The 18868-nt window shown below is 36.3% G+C and overlaps 2 protein-coding genes across 6 annotated transcripts; both read right to left on the minus strand.

Annotated features, from left to right (window-relative positions):
* Positions 1-1485: 1485 nt before the first annotated feature.
* LOC116173037 (facilitated trehalose transporter Tret1-like) lies at positions 1486-4244 on the minus strand. 2 transcript variants are annotated; one of them, XR_004145841.1, is made up of 9 exons: positions 4199-4244; positions 3992-4142; positions 3749-3934; positions 3606-3704; positions 3365-3564; positions 3113-3319; positions 2878-3064; positions 1576-2828; positions 1486-1529 (listed from the first exon to the last, which is right to left on the minus strand). XR_004145841.1 is itself a non-coding variant. In XM_031490321.1 (8 exons), the coding sequence occupies exons 1-8, from the start codon at positions 4220-4222 to the stop codon at positions 2431-2433; spliced, it is 1452 nt and encodes a 483-aa protein (XP_031346181.1). In that variant the 5' UTR covers positions 4223-4244; the 3' UTR covers positions 1524-2430. The 2 variants fall into 2 exon arrangements, 1 of the variants encoding a protein (XP_031346181.1); XM_031490321.1 differs by having other exon boundaries at positions 1524-2828.
* An 8834-nt stretch (positions 4245-13078) lies between these two features.
* LOC116174349 (facilitated trehalose transporter Tret1-like) lies at positions 13079-15711 on the minus strand. 4 transcript variants are annotated; one of them, XM_031492259.1, is made up of 11 exons: positions 15473-15711; positions 15374-15419; positions 15107-15216; positions 14931-15060; positions 14738-14888; positions 14465-14650; positions 14319-14417; positions 14064-14266; positions 13806-14012; positions 13572-13758; positions 13079-13524 (listed from the first exon to the last, which is right to left on the minus strand). In XM_031492259.1, the coding sequence occupies exons 4-11, from the start codon at positions 14952-14954 to the stop codon at positions 13151-13153; spliced, it is 1431 nt and encodes a 476-aa protein (XP_031348119.1). In that variant the 5' UTR covers positions 14955-15060; positions 15107-15216; positions 15374-15419; positions 15473-15711; the 3' UTR covers positions 13079-13150. The 4 variants fall into 4 exon arrangements, with proteins under 4 accessions (XP_031348119.1, XP_031348120.1, XP_031348117.1 ...); XM_031492260.1 differs by lacking the exon at positions 15107-15216; XM_031492257.1 differs by having other exon boundaries at positions 14931-15216.
* Between the last annotated feature and the right edge of the window lie 3157 nt (positions 15712-18868).

Genomic DNA, 18868 nt, shown 5'->3' on the forward strand with positions numbered 1-18868 from the left:
TTTTTAAAATAATGGGGGTTTACAGTATAGTTGAATTCCGTAGTTCTAATTTAATAAGCGTGTACCTGAAACCATAAAACATTTTTTTGGACAGTAAAAGTTTGTTTAAAAATAGAGGCTGATTAGCAAAAAAATAATGAACATGTGCGGTTTTAAAGGTTTATTCAAAACGATATGATTGTGGCGGGCTCTGTGACGTAATAAGCCCGACCAATCAGCTCCTAGAACCATTCAGATGACATAACGACTTGGCAATATTGCAGGAGAATGGCATTTATAACTTGCGTCATCTGTCACAGGCACTTGTCACTTTCGTGCTAGATCACAGCCGTCTATAATTACAAGCCGTGCTGAGAATTATGGCAACACTGCATGGTAGGCCGATTTCCTAATTCAACTTGGCAGTTTCAGGTGTATTTTATAAGTGTTTTGGGTGTAATATTCCTATTTCCCTGTTTTAACAGAGCGAGATTGTAACAATTTGTGTTACCCCGTATGGAATGAACAGAAATTATTATTCAGGTAAGTTGCTAAACGAAATATATCGATTTGTTGTCATAACCTTTAAAGCAGGCTACTCATTATTGGACCCTTTACAAGCACTTGTATTTGTTCAAAGTATATGTACAAGCTCAAATATAACCTACACACTACGTGGTACGTAAGTACGGTAAGTGTTTATCGTGAAAAAATACAATTAGTTTGTATTTCCAGGTATTCTAGCACGGACATGTCAAGTCGATTTTCTGAAGGAACCTTTCGACTTATTCCCAGGAGTTCACGGTACGGGAATTTGAAGTCTACGGGGCTCCCCTCTTTAAAAGCTTCGTACCTAGACCCACTGGAGTAGCGACTCGGTTAAAATTTGCCATTCCGAATCGCACCTGGTCGTTGATAAAACCTCGCTGATGCACAGCGATTTACTGTCCTTTTGCCGAAATTAAGTGCTCAAGCGTGTGCTTCACCTCTTTCGAGAGAAGTTCACCATTTTCGGAGATCTCGATGGAAAACACATTATGATGCAGTTACCAAATTTACAGCGTTCCGAATTTTAAAGTCAAATAAAAATGTTATTATCCAATTTTGTAAATAAATAAAATATATATACAATAATTATAAGCTGCCTAAGTATCTTTCTTTTGTATTAAAACCACCAAGGCGAAACAGGAGAGAGGAAAAATACCATTTTTCAAGAGAAACAAGACGCCATTAAAACTTGAATCGGCCCACCGATTGACTTTCGAACAACGTTGCCAAACTTCTCAGCATGGCTTGTAATTATAGACGGCTGTGCTATAATAGATGCAGTTAAACATCCCTCTCAAAACGTCAAATGTGACAAACGTCAGACCATCGCGTAAGGTTGCCAGCTCACTTCTACGTGATTGGTTGTAGGTTTGTGACGTATTTAGTCTGAAGCGTTTCAAATTCAGACTAAAAACACAGTTTTTCAATAATTTATTTTGGGTTTANGAAGTTACTGTGCAAGAAAAAGCCAAAAGCTGTAGATACGTTGCGGTAAACTTAATCTAAAAGCAAAAATTAAACGGTATGAATCCTAATAACGGTACTTACGGAACGTAACATGCGAAGATGCAAAAAGGCAAAAAATCCCCTTTAAACAACGCTTAAACTTTTATATAATTCGGCTATTTCACAGAGGGATCAACTGATTTTCCAGTCGACACAACGTATTCGGTCTACATCCAAAATAAAAACTTCTTTAATCAATTGTGCAGCCTGCGGAGGTCCTACAAGTTGATCTTAACATTTAAATTAATTAAGAGCGCTTCTTTAGAGACCCCTCACGACTTAATCGGATGCTGTTAACTGCATCTCATTATATCACTTACCGCTAATTATTCCTTAATTTGTCGACATTAGATTCCAAAATTTGCTAATCCAACTAACACCTTTGGTTAATTGGAATGTGAAGGGGTCGGCGATATCAAGCTAATAAACACCTAAACTGAACGGAATCAAAATAATTACTTGACGTGCTGAAATTTTAAAATATTAATTCGCCTCGTCTTCTAAATCACAAGAGCTTTTGGAACACTGCAAATATCTTGACGGAAACGGTTGCAAACCTAGAATTAATTACAGCTTCTGTATACGGGCACAACTTATTTGAACCAACACAAACCGCACGACACTTTTCGTAACGAAGCGCTTGTATGTACCGGGTGTTCATCTACCGAGTGATCACTAAAACTGGTCACTTCAAGACGGAAACTAGGTGCTTAGTTACATTTTAAATCACAAAAAAATGTGAACTTGAGTTGGAACGAGATTATTTTCAATAATATATTCAAACAAGTCCAGAGCATTTTTTTGGGAGTGATCAAGCTACAGCATCAGATTTTAATTTTCAGATTATAAGTGGAGATAAAGTGCAGGTAATTAAGTTACAACATGATACGTATTGGTTTATTTTTCATTGAACGACTTTAATTCCTCTCCAGATGGCGAATTGTTCTTGCTGCAATTAACTTTTTTGCTAAAATAATCTTCAATTTCAGAAAACGACTTTTTATGTGTCTCCACAACACATTTGTAAATGTACGCGCATCCTATTACCGAAGAAAGTGCCATGACGTACAGGATATGAGAATGTTGAACTAATTTTTTTACGAGATAATAAGTTTGTGTTGCCGAAAACTCCATAAGACTTTGGAAAAGCGTCGCGACCGACTGACCAGTTCCACGTAGGTGCGTAGGGAAAATTAATGGCGTAATGACAACTGGTACAGAATATACACCCGATGATAGTGAAAAAGTGTACAATACCATTGTGCACAATGGAATCCATTGGTAAATGGTGGTACCTAAAAATTAAAAAAAACTTGCTCCGACCTTTTCAAACATGAAGCAAACCTTTAGTGTTGTAGTCAAGGTATAGTCCAAAAGCTAGTATACACCCACAGATAGTTAAATAGTTTGCGATCAAGATCGATTTAAATTTACAAGTTTTCAGTAACCAGCCAGTGAATAACGACGTAGCTAACTTAGTTATTCCTATGTAAATTCCAATTGCGTATGGATTTACTGTCGTTCCGAATTCCTAAAAGAATACGTACAATTTCACTATTTTTAAATATAACCTCCCTACGGTAAAGAAAACAATGATATTATTAAGCAGTACGTTTGATCCTGTAGCTTCATTAAAACACTGCAAACCCGCAATCATGAGTATTCTCTTATAGCCGGAGGGTTGAAGGAAGAACCTCATTTTTTTAAGTATACTTTGGTTAGCTGAATGATATCGTTCGTGGAGTGCTTGGATCGAGAGTAGCTTGCGTTCAATATCACTTTCTAACTAAAAACGAAACGTGATGTGGTTGAGGTACAAAAACTTACATACGTTTTCATCCGTTTTTCGATATCGGTTAAAGTATATCAGCGACTCTTTTGCGTCATCAATGCGTCCCTTAGTTACTAGCCACATCATACTTTCCTTAAGGAAAAGGGTGGCAATTCCAGGAATAAGGAATAATATGCAGTTAACCCAAGCCAACATTCGCCAATGTAGAAAAGCGCCAAGTAGAAAAGGCACTATGCTTCCTGGGACAAATATTATGTTATTTCCAAAAGGATGAGCTTACCTAATCCCCAGAAGATCGATTTAAAATTAAGCAGTACACCTCTCATATTAGGAGAACTAATTTCGCTAACATACGCGAGCGAAGTGATCACAAACCACGCTAAAATGTCCAGGTGAAAAAGGTAAAGTGAAATTGATCATTACAGCATGGAACGAAGGCAGTTAGGAATCCTGTCATCAGCATTGGGAAGTTTGACGCATTTGCGATTAATATCCATCCAATAGACCATGGCAATATTCCAAGTCTCAGTGTGTTCAATCTCCCGAAGTGGTCCATAACTAATCCTGCAAGAACGCTGCTGATCGGCTTTACAAGTGTAAAGCCGCTTACTAAAAATTGAAGATGCACTTAAGACCACCCCGTATCAGCTGTAAATCGATACTTACACAACCACGATAATTCATTGTCAGACATAGTGAACGATTCCTCAACTTGCGTGTTGTTATTTTTAGAAAAGTAAGGAATCAAAATGGTCAAAAATCCGAATTGCATGCCAATCAGGAAACAAAACGATAATACTGTAATAGACGAAAGGAACTGTTCGACAAAGATAATATTAATAACGTCTTCATTGTTCTTACTCTACTTATCACCTGGGGTAGCAGATAGAGATTCATCCTGGATGGATCAATATTTTGTATGGCTTGGAATGTTTCTGCTATAGTCCTATAAAGTGCAAACTTTGGCGCTAGATATTTAGGTCTAATTTTGATTTTGAACCAAAAAAAGTCGGATTAATTGCACTTATCTCGCCAACAATTTTTGGTTGACTCACTTCGTTGATAAAATCCAGGTTGAAAATTGCACTTATTTAATTAATCCTTTATTTTAGGATCGTGCAAAAACTAAATCTGGCGCTAATCCACATGGTTTCGTGCGGAATATCTAAACAAATTTGAAAAACTTGAGAAAGCAACACACTTATTCGGCTGTGAGTGTGACCTCAAGGGACCCTGATCTCGTCATTTATGTGATAACAGCTTCAACAGTGTAAATATCGAGTGTATTAACGAGGTCGCACAACAGCGTAAATCTTCTTTAAGCTTTTACCATGTCTTTACAACGTTACATTTCCATTTTTACTGACATCCTTGCTGCAACCATTTAATATTCTTAGTGGATTGGGAGTTTTGCTACTGAAAAGTTAAAAAATGTGTCGCTGATTTTGTAAAACGGAGGATGGGAAATGGAGTAAAGGAATGGAAGCATCCAAAACGTACGCTAAACTATTGCAGGGTCACTTACGTTTAAGGTGCCAGTATGAGCCCTAGAAATGACACAATTTGCAGTAAGTTTCTACAACACACAACACAAATTGGGTGCGCAATCAAAATATGTTGGTGCAAATCGCTTTGGTAAGGAAGACAGGAAATTGATGTTTTGATTGGAGGTGTTGGCTTGGGAAGTTGCTGACTGAAATTTCATTAGGTAGACACACTATTGGAATATACTGTAGGTATAATACAATTTAAAAAAGATCGTTAGCGAAGGATTATCTTATCATGTTCGACGGCAATTCTAGAAACATAGGTACCTGGGATCGTATGCTCGAGTACACCCGATAAAATTCGAACGTGATATATTTCGAATGAAAATATCGCATGCTATAACCATATCCTAGTTACGCGTGTACTATCTTTACCCTTTTAGTACAATAGGTGTTTACAGTATATCTAGTTGAATTCCGTAGTTCTAATTTAATACGCGTATAGTAATAGTAATAGTAATAATAATATATTTCGTTGACCCATTCATATTACAATTGGCGTCAGATAAATATGAAATAATTTATACCAGAAACCATAAAACAACTTTTTTGGACAGTAAAAGTTTATTTAAAAATAGTGGTTGATTAGAAAAAAAATAATGAACATGTGCGGTTTAGGGGTTTATTCAAAAATCAAATCAAAAATTGAGAACACACGGGTCTTTTTATTTTAATGTACTTTGTAGATCAGAAATAAAAAATGAAGCCGGGGTGCTCCTATTAAAATTGACACGATTTATACAAACTATTCTTTATTACCAGTTGACATCTTAACATCCATTCAAAATTTTCGTTTTTCTTAAGCATTTCATACAATGGTTTTAGTGGAGCTGCTGCATTGGGTACTTTACATAGTAATTGATTAACCCTAACCAACCTCTCAATTATTGCACTAAATTTTCTGGTAATCATGCATCAATAATTGCTTTAATTTTTCTTTGATCCATTTGCAATCCCCCCTTTGTTATTACATGACCTAGATAGGCGATTTCTTTTTGAAACAAATTGGCATTTGTTTTCATTGAAAGTTAATCCTGCTTCTTTAACTTTTAAAACATTATTTAAATTTTGCAAATGTATGAAATTTGTAGAACCTTTCACCAAAATATCGCCTAAAAATAAATTATCTACATTCATATAAACCTTATGTGTTGAAATTGTTAACAATTGCTTAGATTCCTCGTCTAATTCCACCTGTTGATAAGCTTGTGACATGTCTAGTTTGGTAAAAGTTTGACCACCATTTAACAAATAAATCCTCCACTCTAGGCACTGGATAACTATCTACTTTTAAATATCGATTTATATTTATGGTAACTTTATAATCTCCTCATAATCTAATATCGCCGTTTGGCTTACTGGTACAATGGGCGTTCCCCACTCACTACTTTCAATAGGACTTAATATACCTAAATATACTAACTTTTCCAATTCTTCCACATTCGGTTTTAATGAAAATGGTAAAGTCCTTGGTTTATGAAATATTGGTACTGCATGATCCGTAAGATGCAATTTAAATTTATAAAATCTGTAGGTATCTGTACCTGAGTGCCAGACTATATCCTAAAACGTAATTTTTCAGGAGATCATTTTTAGTAAATTATTTTCAGGTTTCATTTAAATATGAAACTGTGCTGTCATTTCCTGATAATTATTATTTTACTAAAATGTACAAATAAAATGGGGGACTTAACATGGTTTGCCATTAAGAAAAAGATTTTTTCGAAGTGGACTGTAACAGGAACCATCTCCATCCCTTCATCAATTTCACTAATTAGAGGGGGTCAAAAACCAATTTCAGACAATCACTTGCAAAAACTGTTAAAATGGGCACCGAGAAGATTCCATGACTATTACAATAATTTATCACATGGAAAAAACGACGATGATGATTAGATTAAGTACCTACTAATATTACATAAAAACATATTTTGTGTTAAAAATTTAGCATATAATTGTTTTTGGTTTTATCTTAACGACTTAATTTACATAACACACCTATTAAAAGTTCAACTAGGTACATGGATTTAACATGCATTTTAAATCCTAAAAAAATACTTTTCAAAATCTGATTTAAAATATAAAATTCCTGGATTACTTTGCCTAACTTGTAAGTGAACTGCTTGAGTGATCAAAAATCGTTTCCAGTATTATCTTTCTTTTTATTAATATATGGGGCAGTGGATCCATCGAAAAGATGCTTAAACTCTTTTAAATCTGACTTTTCCATGTTAACTACAATAAATGGTTTTTTTCTACCACACAGACGTATCATCTTAGTGTAAAGATTCTTACACTATGGTATCATCTGTTGCCAATCCCAGGAAGTCATAATTTGAAGCCGGTGGCATTTTTTTCTTTCTCTTTCTATAACAGAATGAACGGAATCGGCTTCTAAATGTGTATGGCCTCTGGCCAAAAGCTTGTGGTTGATGATATTAAAGTTTGGTTTAGTGCGAAGAATAAAAAATAACACATAATCATTAGAATGTTTCTGTTCTGACTAGGACAGTTAACTGACCAAATTGATAGTTCTTTTATATTGTCCGTGACATACTGCGAAATCCACTTGAGTACCTAAACACGATGCCACTTCGTTACCTCCACGACCAAATGATACGCTCTCATCCCACATCATACAAAAACTTTCTTCAGATGTTGCATCGTGAATAGTTAGATTGTATGCCCATAATTTAAGAGAATAAATGCTATGTGAATTATGTAAGTCTGCGGTTGGAAGGCATTTTTGCAGATCTACTATAATGGCCTTTTTTTCTCGTGGATGTTCCCTGGACCTTTTTTTTGTCTTCCAACTTCATTTTATATCTTAGCCTTTTGGTATAATTAAAATTGACACGATTTATACAAACTATTCTTTATTACCAGTTGACATCTTAACTTCGTTTTTACCATAGACTACATTACATTTTTTATAGGTAACTGGAAAAAAATCTTCAAGTGAGTTACTCGCGAACGGAACAAAAGGGATTGACCTGTGCCGTGAGAACTTTTATAATGTTTAAAATAGTATATTAAGATACAAGTGTATAATCAAGTCTTTAAAGCACGCGCAACGAGTTTAAGGGCACGACGCAAAGCGGAGTGCCTTTAACGTTGCAAGTGCTTTAAAGACCAATTATACACGTGTATCTTATAGTATTTTTTATTATACCTGCAGTATAATTTAAAAATAGGAAATTCAATGAAATCATATTGACGTTACACTCGAATACATGTCTAATTAAGTGGGCTGGGTGTTCGTAATTTCACGATTGCCATGGAAATGTCACTTGACGTTTGCTTATAAAAATCCGTCTTTGTGAATTAAACGATTTCCGTTGAAAAAGATAATACACCGTCCATTAAATCGATTGTTGTAAAATCTAAACAAACGTTGATAGGTGTAAAATCCAACTCCAGTAAAGCCTATTATAAAGAATATGAAAAATTGTCTCCATGGATGAATAGGAAGTTACGAATACAGTCTTAAATGCATCCATAATGCTGGCATATATGAAGGAAATGTCAAAGGTATTTAAATCTTCTATATTTTGGTGCATTCATTCAAAACTTTAAAGCAATGCTGCGATTAAAAAGTGGAACAGATTTGGAAGCATACCCTAAATTACGCGCGTTTGTGAAAGCTTCAACCAAAGGATAGGTACAAAAGCCAAAGAGATGTTCTGCATTTACAGAAAGCGACCTAAGAGGATTTTTTTATTTCATCCAGATGACAGTTTCAAAAGTCATACTTGAAGTATCGTTACTTAGCAACTTTAAAGCACGTGTGTTTTAAAGGCCCTTTTTCGCACGCATTTGAGTGTTTAAAACGGAGATTGTGATTCAGGTATAATAAAAAAATTGTTTTAACCGTTGTTGCATATTGATCATTTGATATTAATTTTAGTTGGCATAGTTACAAAAATAATAAAAACTATTGTCAATTTTAATGTTTGAAGGAAAATAAAATATTCATTTAATCCTTCTTATTTAACATTTATATATTACATTATTAGTAGAAGAATTCGCCGACCGTGACAGTACATAGGATTACCTCCGTATTTATTACATAGGCGAGTTGTATTCTACCACTATCCCAACAACAGTCCCCTTTGGAAACACGTTAATAAAAACTAAGGAGAAAATTTCTCCTCTTGATAAAGAGTTCAACACATTCTAAAATTCGTTGTTAACAAATTGCCGTAATAGCCAAAATGTTGTTTGCTCGCATTTTATAAACAGAAAGAAAACGTCCGGTTGAGAAACACTGGTGTAAATTACATGGAGGTAGCTCAAGTTATTTCATCTTCGAATTTTTTTAAATTTCAAATAGACACAAAATTGGGAAAATTTATTGATTTCTTAATTTCATGTTAGTTTCTTATTGTATTCCGTGAATGATTAATTCATTTAGTATAGTAGTATTTAGTTTTTATGATAAATTTAAAACTTAGGGAACTTGGAATCTTTAAATGAGTAAAAGATAAAAGGTATAATGGGACAAGAATTGGTTTGTCCCGTGCGAGATAAGCGATGCAGGTGTGGGATGAGTTCTGTCGGCGTAGATGGAATTTCGGGTGTCGCATGGTCGAGAATAATAATGTTGACTTTATTAGTCGATGTGGTTTTAGCTTAAATAGCAAGTAAACGAGACTGTCTCGGGTTATTTTTAAAGAGAGCGTATTTGTCTGTGTCGCTATTTTATTTGGTACCGGTAGTCCAGACGGTTTTGCAATCTTCGAGGGCTCGTAAAGGGATGATTCTTTAATTTTGAAGTTCCAATGAGAGTACCTACTTGATATTACGTAATTTTTCAGTAAGCATCAGCATATCGCATATCGTAAAAATCCGCCGTGCGCATGCGCAACCTGCGCAATATCAACTTTATTATTTGTAGGTATATTTTTTGAAATTTTAACCAAAGATTCGTCTAGTAAAGGTAACCATATTGCATATTTTAAACATTAAGTGTGCGCATGCATGTGCAGTGAAAAGAAAAGTAAAATAAAAAGACATTATAAGGTGATTTTCGCAACATTTTTTTGTTGTTTCTTTGGTGGCTATAATGTTGTTAATCTATATCATTCTTTACAGCTCGTAAAACTCGATACATTTTTATAACCTGCTACGGGGGTTCCTTCTGGACTTGAAAATTACCATCGGTTCCGCCCGGCAAGGCAAACCGTCTTCTTCTCAGGCTGCTCAATCGATAAAAATAAATGCTCCGGCTAACTCAAATCGGTGGGCTTTTAACTCTTTTGAAACTGCGTAACAAACCTTAACCTGCCGCCTACCAGTTTCCTGCCTCAACTCCTACTCCTCTCTTTCCTTCCCCTCGTTCTTCGTTAAAGACATAGGCACATTGAAACCAAATAGATAATATATTTAAATGATATTAGAGATACAAACAAATTACAGGGATCTAGCAGTTCTTCTCTCCTCCTTGTAAAAACAATAGCTTAACAATGACAACTAAACTAAATAAAAAATCCTACCAGGTGAGACTAATTTACTCAAGGGGTGGCCATCCTCTACAGTTTGAAAATTTCAACAACAGGTCATCGGTTTTTACTCCAGCGTGGGCTGGGACTTATTTAAATAAACACAAAAATTTATCCTACTCTTTGGTAATCGTTCATTGGACTTTAATAAACAATCAAATCAAAATTTTTTCTATAGCTTCATTACCAAAAAGTGAAATTTTACAGAACGTTACAAATTTAATTAGACTAACCTTTACAACATTTGTACAGCCGATCTTGTGAACTGCTCTTTCCTCTGGTACAGGATGGATGGGATGAAACCTGACACTTAGGTCTCTGTGACTTCCTAGGGGGTGGCTTGAAGTTAACACACGGAAACAAAATCCACGGTGCCTATCCTTCCTCGGAACGAAAGCAAAGTTTAGTGTTTGAACTGAAGCTTAGTCCAGGAAATCCTTCGCGTGGCGAGTGGGAGACGGCTAGTTGCCAAAGTTTCTACACAGCAGGTGTATTTAATTTAAACAGTGACCCCTACTATTTCCTTCCACCGGCTCTTAGAGTTTATTGACTTGGATTCGCCTGCGGGAGACGGATTTTTGAGTTAGCGGCACGGCAGAACACAAATTTTTATGATCACTATCCGACGGTAAACCGCGATTTGTTCTTGGGTGGTTCGACTTATTATTTCACCAGCTCTTCTTGGGGCAAATATCTCTCCAAAACGCAGCGCTCCTTCGACAAATGACCGTACGGCACTAGTAGGAAATTCCACCTGGGGCGGATCCCGAATATCGGCGCCTTGAGGACTAGGGCAGCACTTTGAATTATATATCCTCGAGAAATCACAACGTATCCTAACGCGATTCACTGCATCCAAAGTAAACTGGGTGAAGCTCAAAGGTTCGCCTAAATATCACCTGATCGGAACCTGGGTCTTCGTCGCCAAAAAATCAACGCGAAAAGAAAATAACACTTCGAAGCGGGTGCAAAAAGCACGCAACTGCGAGCAACCGAAATAAACCGGTGGCTCAAACTGCTAGGTACCCCCAAAAAAAAACGATCACTCAAGGTACGTGTTGACCCCTTGACGTACTAACCGCGAGTCTCTCCAAAACGATCCCCTTCTTCAGAATTGAAATGAGAAAACCACACCCAAATTACCATAAAACAAAAATGGCTCCCGTTAGAAATTCTCCCATTGGTTTAGATAAAGAAGACTTAACTCACTCTAACTTCGTCGTCAACCTCCAGGAACTGCTGAATAAGCTGATCTCACGGTTTTCTGCTGACGAACTGAAGACCCCTTATCTCTTGATGGCTCGGTGCTATATCCGCTCCTATTCTCGGTCTAGACGGCGCCTTGGGTGATAAACGAACGACAAAAACTCGCATTACTCATGATGACGTCAATCAACTTTGCACTCTTCCCACGACGAAATTAAATCTGAGCGAAATTAAATCTATCCGACCATAGTCTTGAGCGAACCGGAATGCCCAAACACAAAATTTCTAACCGGAACAAATAATGAAATATACAGGGTGACCTGCACTATCATGACAAGAAATTTCGAATTTTTTAATGAAATTTGGCGCGAAAACCACTCGTTACAAACCACACCATAGTGTCATTTTGTAAATTAAAAAGTTGTGATACTTTAAAGGAAACCACAAAGTTCCGATTACCTCCGAAGATATGCCAGAAATGCCGAAATGTGCCGATTTCGTTTTTATTTCTTTTCTAATGGTACTTGGACAGATAAAAAAAAACAGTTTCTCATTGCCACATTTTGTGATTTACAAGGCACAGTTGAGAGATTTTCAATGCAACGTTTCGTTTCGAAGAAAACATCTTCAACTTTATTTTTTTATTACGAATACAACGATCTACGGCACACAAAAAAACGGAAGTTTGAAACTCTTGATTGCACCAGGATGGTGCACCTGCGCACAATGCCCTAATCGTGCTATCGCCCAAATTTCATGGAGAATTTCTCCAATAGGTAGGTTTCCTTGCAGAATACAGAATTGGAAGCAGCGCAAAATGAGAAACAGATGTTACCTTGATAACACATTTTTGCTATGGACCCCAGATACACAAGAAAGTGTAAAATATGGGCGATAATTCATTGGCAAACTACTGATTACATATGTTTCGCTTCTTAATCAGAGCTATTTATATAACAAGTACATAAACTGGGTCTTTATGGACGAGCCGTTTATTTAGCCGAGCGAGCTTGCGAGCGAGGCACAAATAAACAAGCCGAGTCCCCATAAAGCCTATTTATGGACGCGATATATACAAAGCTTTATGTACGACTGCAACAACCCTTAAAAATGAAAATTTCATGGAATTCAATAAACGATAAAATCTATATATCATTAACAACAGATGTCAAGCATTTGTCAAGTATTTCTAAAATATTTGAATTTATCTTGGATTGACACCTAAGTACGACTGTCACATTGACAGGCGGCCGTTTTACTTTATCATTATGGACTAGGCCATAATATTGCAAATTATGGCCACTAATTGCGCCTGTAATAACCGCATTATCAAGCAGTCGTACATAAACATTTAAATAGTGACCGAACAAACATCTCTCGAAACATTTCTCTAGGTAGCTCGGATGGTTAAATAAAAGAGAATTAGTACTACGCGGGTATTCTACCATGGACAAATGTTCCTCCTGAAACCATTGAAAGTAATACTGTAATAGGTCTGCCGTATTATTTAATTAGTATAGAAAAACTTATTAGGGATTATATTCTACATAAAAAATACATAATAATTTATTTTACTCTACAGATGATGGGTTGTTTTTATTACGATTGTCCTTTTCACTAAAATAATCTTCAATTTCCGAAAATGACTTTTTGTAAGTCTCCACAACACAGCTGTATATATATGCGCATGCTGTCAGCGACGAAAGCGCCATAAAGTACAGAATATGAGACTGTTTTACAACTTTTTTCACTGCGTAATAGGATTGTATTGTTGAAAATTCGGTTAAGGTCCCTACAATGTACGAGATCGACTGGCCCGTTCCACGTAAATGAGTGGGGTAAATAGATGGCGTAATTACAATGGCAACAAGATATGGACCTGCTGCTAGTGCATAAGTGTACAATAGCATGGTGCACAATGGGATCCACTCGTTGATTGATGTTCCTGGAAAGAAAAATTAGCCCCGGTACTTTGGAGACAAATTGGCAAACCCTTGTTGTTTAAGTCAATATATAGTCCAAAAGATAGTAAACATCCAGAAAGAATAATATAGTTTACAATCAGGATCCATCGAAATTTAAAGGTTTTCAGTAACCACATACTGAAAAAGCTTGTAGCTAGCCTAGCTAGGCCCATGTAAATCCCAATGGAGTATGGATTTATTGTAGTGCTGAATTCCTGAAATAGAAATTTAGAAATTGAACTTTGCCGCACAACTTGCCTACGTTGAAGAAAAGTATAGTGTTGCTGTATACCACGGTTGAGCCTGTGAGTTCGTTAAAAACCTGTAAGCCTGCAATCATAAGTACTCTCTTATACCCTGAAGGTTGAAGGAAGAATTTCATTTTTTGCAGAAGATTTAAGTTACTCGGTTGATATCGTTCCTGGAGTGTTTGGATCGAAAGTAACTTACGATCAATTACGCTTTCGAGCTAAACAGGCCAAATTTAATAAAGGATACCTATGTACCAATATATGCTTACATTTTCATCCTTTAGCATTCGATAACGGTTGAAGTATACTAACGACTCCTTTGCGTCATCGATACGTCCTTTGCCCACAAGCCACAACATACTTTCCTTGACAAATAGTGTCAAAACGAAAGGTATAAGTGGCAATAAGCAGTTGATCCACGCTATCGTTCGCCAGTGTATGAAAGCACCAAGCAAAAATACAGACATGCTTCCTGCCACATTGTATTATTTACTAATTTACTGTTGGGCAAAAAACGAACGTACCCAATCCCCAGAAGATGCCTTTGAAGCTAAGCAGCACTCCTCTTGCGCTAGGTGAACTAATTTCGGTAATGTATGTCAGAGTAGATATCATAAACCCCGCTGTAAAAGATCTAAGTAAGTAATGGTTAAATTGAAAGGGCCATTACGGCAAGCAGAAATGGCGATGCAGAATCCGGCCATCAGCATTGGAAAATTCGACGCAGTTGCGATTATTAGCCATCCGATCGACCACGGCAATATGGCAAATCTCTGGGTGTTTAATCGTCCTATCTGATCCATAACTAATCCCGTCACGGCATTGCTTATTGGCCTGATCAGTGCACCCGTAGATACTAAAATTTAACGTTGTTTTGATTGCTCTCTCTCTAGGCCACTCGCTAATTGCACCACCACCAATTTTACGTTTTACGCGCACTTACACAACCAAGACTTTTGATTGTCCGATATAGTGAACGAATTATCAACTCGCATACCGTTGACTTTGGAAAAATACGGAATCAGAATTGATAGATAGCTGAGCTCCATTCCATTGAGAAAGCAAAACATGGAGACTGCAAGCGCCGACGCGATCTATGCAGAAAGTAGTAGCGTTGATATTATTGAGTCGCTTACCTGAGGCAGTAAGTAAAGGTTCATTCTGCAAGGTCTGATTTTTACATTAAAAATAATTTTCACTAACTATATGGTTCTATAGGCACAAGTTTCTTGCAAAGATCAGTCTTCGATAAACATGCCACGGTCGCTGAAATACATAAATAACAAATTTTTATTTGTTGTTAATCAAAAACCCGCGGTTATGCGAAGGATCAAAAGGAGATTTCGTGCTTTTGTGAGACAATTTATCCATTAACAGTATAATCCTACAAAAGTTGGAAGATTGGAAAGTTGAACAGCTTTTCTAAAAAAGAAGGCATAACAATATACTACAAATGATTTCCTCAACATACGACAACAAACAGTTTAGTGGAAGAGTTGAGGGAGACACTTACATTTTCTAATTTAAAAGCGGGATCATTTTATTAAATGTATATTTAAACACTACAGGATCTACTTACAGTTCTGAATATGAAATAGCACTCAAGTAAATATTGTCCACCAAGTCTATGGAAAAGTAGATTACAAAATCAAATAATTAAGGAAGAACAAAACCGCACCATTGTTTGGCTGGTTATCGTTTCCACTTGCTCGAAAACATGCTATGCACGCTATAATGAAGGAACGCCAAACATAATAAGTCAGCGATAACTAATAATCCCAGAAACTGTAGGACAAGATTGTTAGCGTTTGTTTAAGAAAAAATCATGTCAATGGAATACTTTGAAGCACTCGACTGGGGACACGTAGAGGAGTCACTTCTCTTTATTTTTAGTAATTACAAGATAAAGGAAATTGAATCATAGTGTAAATGAGAGACAATAAAAATGTGACCCTTGTATGTTCCGTAATTCACTGATTCGGACCTTTGGATATTTAAGTTTTAGTGAAAATGTGCAGTGGATAGCAATTGAACCGCAAGGTAAATCCTCTGCTAGTTCAGCAGATCGCCGCCACTCTCAGGTATACAATTCCTACGTCTGAGTAGGAGATATTGACCCCTGGTCTTATAACCTCCTTCTACTGGTTCTTGATCCTCCGACGCAGGTTTTGAATTAGGATTTGAAGTGGGCTATGAATGAAGCCTTTTGATACGGTCGCTAACGTGTTGTCTGAAGATAAGATAAGAGAGCCTCCATGATGGAATTGGTAGGGAGGCTATTTAAAGTGTTTTTAACATCAAAAGAAAAGATCATGACCAGCTTCTCACGCGTTTTCACCTTGCAAAAAGCGTACAAGCTGGGAGAGATGTTTACGTGTCCAATCATGTGCATCTCTACGACTTTCTCGTAGAGTTCGTAGAGCACACCTACATAGATTGATGTCCTTCCGCGGGGTGTATAATTTTACAAGCGTTATCCTTGATCACCGTCTCAATCACCTTTTTTTTTACCATATTTGCATCACTTTCCCTCCAACGCAGCCACACAGATGCATTTTTTCCTTGCTTTAGTTCTCCTCTCCGTGATCCCCGCCTTTCTTGTAGATAGCCCCGCCTCCCATAACGTGTGTAATGTTCCGACATGGGTGGCTGTTCTCTTTCCATCGCCATTTTTACGTTGTAGTGTATTGTCATTGAACTGGACTTCTCCTGGTGCCCTCTTGCCATTTCCTGTTACCGACCACCTAAATATCTTCAGGCGTTCTCGAAACAGGTACAAATGGTTAGATTTCCTCTGGAGCGTGGTGCGCGTTTCATATTGGAGGATAATGATTTGAAAATTCCTGAGAAAGGAGTTTATTTGATGGTGAAAGTGGTGTTTCCTTAAATACTGGAGACAACGAGTAAACGGGGCTGCTGGTGCGGCTACTGTAGTATCGCGACGGTTAAAGAGTGTGTAAATTTGTTTACGCTAAATTTCGTGCAGTCAGCCCCCGTCATTTTTATGATAACTTTGTGCAGAAGCAAGTTAACCAAAGTAATGTAAGAAGTTTAACGTGTGTTGTCCGATTACGGAAGAAATTTTTGTCGAGTTGAAAAAAGCAAGCAAGTTATAGTAGAGTGAGGATTTTGGGTAAGGTTCTCTTCCTATTAAAAGTTTTCCATCGTCCATCTTATTCATCAACCCAGCTTTGTTTGTCATCAGGTTCAGTGTTACCAAGAACAAGTAAAGTTCAGAAGCTGTCAGAGTTTGTGACTTTGTGTGTGATTTAAGTGCACCCGAATGTCGCAAACCTTGCATGACCAGATTGTTTGGGTTATTTAAAAGAAACTGTAAGTAGTTTAAAGACATTATTTTATTTATCCCCGCTTACGTACGGGGTAATACATCCAAACAAGCCGTATTTTCTTTCTTGCAGGGATCTTGTTTTATATATTGTTACATAGTTGGGTGGCCATAGTTAATATAAATCGCAAGTCTAACGACATTTAATGAGCCATCTTGGAAACGTGCGTTTATAAGGGTAAAAATGTCTGCTGAACCCGAATTCGGATGTTGCCAAGCTGATTTTTGGCTAATTTCAAAATGGCGGCCAATATGACGGCCAAATATATAAATTTTTATGCCAGACGGATTTCACATAGTTTTTCGGATTGAGGTGTTAAGAAACATACAGGAGACACAGAAAATTGCAAAACATATATTGGGTACATTATACAGAGAATATAGAGATAATTAATTAATCAAAATTAACTTTTTTGGTACTACGTTTATCGAATTCAGAAGGAAGCTGATGTAACACAATTTATTAGAATCAATGAAATTTATCGTTCTTTTTATCAATTAAAATGCATTTGATTTTTAGTAATTAAGCTTTTCAGTAATTTTGATTTATAGTCACACTTCATTTTGTTATAACATTTTGCTATATGATATTATGTTTAGTATTTTTTTGTAAAAATGGTATTTCCGTTAAACAAATAAATAAATAAATAAATAAATAAATAAATAATTCTGACGGCGAATGTATTATATTTCAAAAATTTTAACGGAACTTAAATTTCTTCATCCTGCTCATTTTTTTTACGATTGAAGCAGTCGCCAAGGCACTTGCAGATATTTGTGCACTTTTAGTTCAAAGCATAATTTATTTAGAGCCAAGTTTTTAGGAGGGCTAGTCTGAACATTCGATTTTTCAGTGTCTCTTATCGCATTTGCGAGACAATATGTGTGGTACAAAATGTCCCCGGCCACAGCATCATGAGAAGATGCAACTGTACGCCCTTATGTGCCCACTGCACCCAATGTAAATTTCCATAAGAGCGCCCGCCTAAAAAACTCAAGTTATTTTTCAAAAAAAATTTTTTTAAAGAACTATTTTATAAATTTAGACCTTTATCTACAAAATGTTCGCACTATTTTTCTTAAAAAGTTTATAACAACGGAATACCGATTGTTTAAAGATTAGATGTTTTGCATCGATTATTGCGGTAATCTGTTTTATTTTCTTACTCTCGATCAAGGGAAAAAGTAAACCGACAGCTTTCTAGATAAGTTACTTCTAAACATTACCCCAAAAAATGATCATATTTTTTGTAAATAAAGTCTGTATCTTGGTGGGCGGTAAATCAACAATTTGAATGTAGCAAGTGGCCCCGCTGCACAGTGTTGGCGGGAACTAACTAAGGACCAAGACAGGAGTTGACAAAGCAAGAATATCATGTTGTCTCTTGCAACTATAATCATCTATACACTATAATGTAAAAAAGTTGCGCTTAAATTTTAGAACACCAGAATTTTACAGGTGTGAATTTCGGATATACTTGACATTTATATTAGTACCTAATTGTAGGTACTTATTATAAATTTTCATTCTGATAGTTGGAAAAAACCTAAATACTTACCAACGGGTATTAAAAAGCACAAAATTTAATAACAACCAAAATTTGCCGAGGAAAATTAAAAACAGTATTTTAATTAATTCACAGCTTTTTTGGGACACCCTATATATCACCACAGGATGTATTTTCATACATTTTTCTGAATTAGCTATGAAGTTAATTAACCAACTCT

The sequence above is a fragment of the Photinus pyralis genome, unplaced genomic scaffold (assembly GCF_008802855.1).
Source record: "Photinus pyralis isolate 1611_PpyrPB1 unplaced genomic scaffold, Ppyr1.3 Ppyr1.4_LG6, whole genome shotgun sequence".
Lineage (NCBI taxonomy): Eukaryota > Metazoa > Arthropoda > Insecta > Coleoptera > Lampyridae > Photinus > Photinus pyralis.

What these genes read in the sequence shown, in the direction of transcription:
- LOC116173037 (XM_031490321.1), bottom strand. Translation starts at nt 4,222, where the DNA reads ATGAATCTCTATCTGCTACCCCAG. An exon ending in ATCTCTATCTGCTACCCCAG is followed by an intron (nt 4,143 to 4,198) that starts GTGATAAGTAGA and finishes TTTGTCGAACAG; the next exon opens with TTCCTTTCGTCTATTACAGT. An exon ending in ATCGAAAAACGGATGAAAAC is followed by an intron (nt 3,320 to 3,364) that starts GTATGTAAGTTT and finishes TTTCGTTTTTAG; the next exon opens with TTAGAAAGTGATATTGAACG.
- LOC116174349 (XM_031492260.1), bottom strand. Translation starts at nt 14,954, where the DNA reads ATGAACCTTTACTTACTGCCTCAG. An exon ending in GAATGCTAAAGGATGAAAAT is followed by an intron (nt 14,013 to 14,063) that starts GTAAGCATATAT and finishes TGGCCTGTTTAG; the next exon opens with CTCGAAAGCGTAATTGATCG. An exon ending in ACACTATACTTTTCTTCAAC is followed by an intron (nt 13,759 to 13,805) that starts GTAGGCAAGTTG and finishes TTTCTATTTCAG; the next exon opens with GAATTCAGCACTACAATAAA.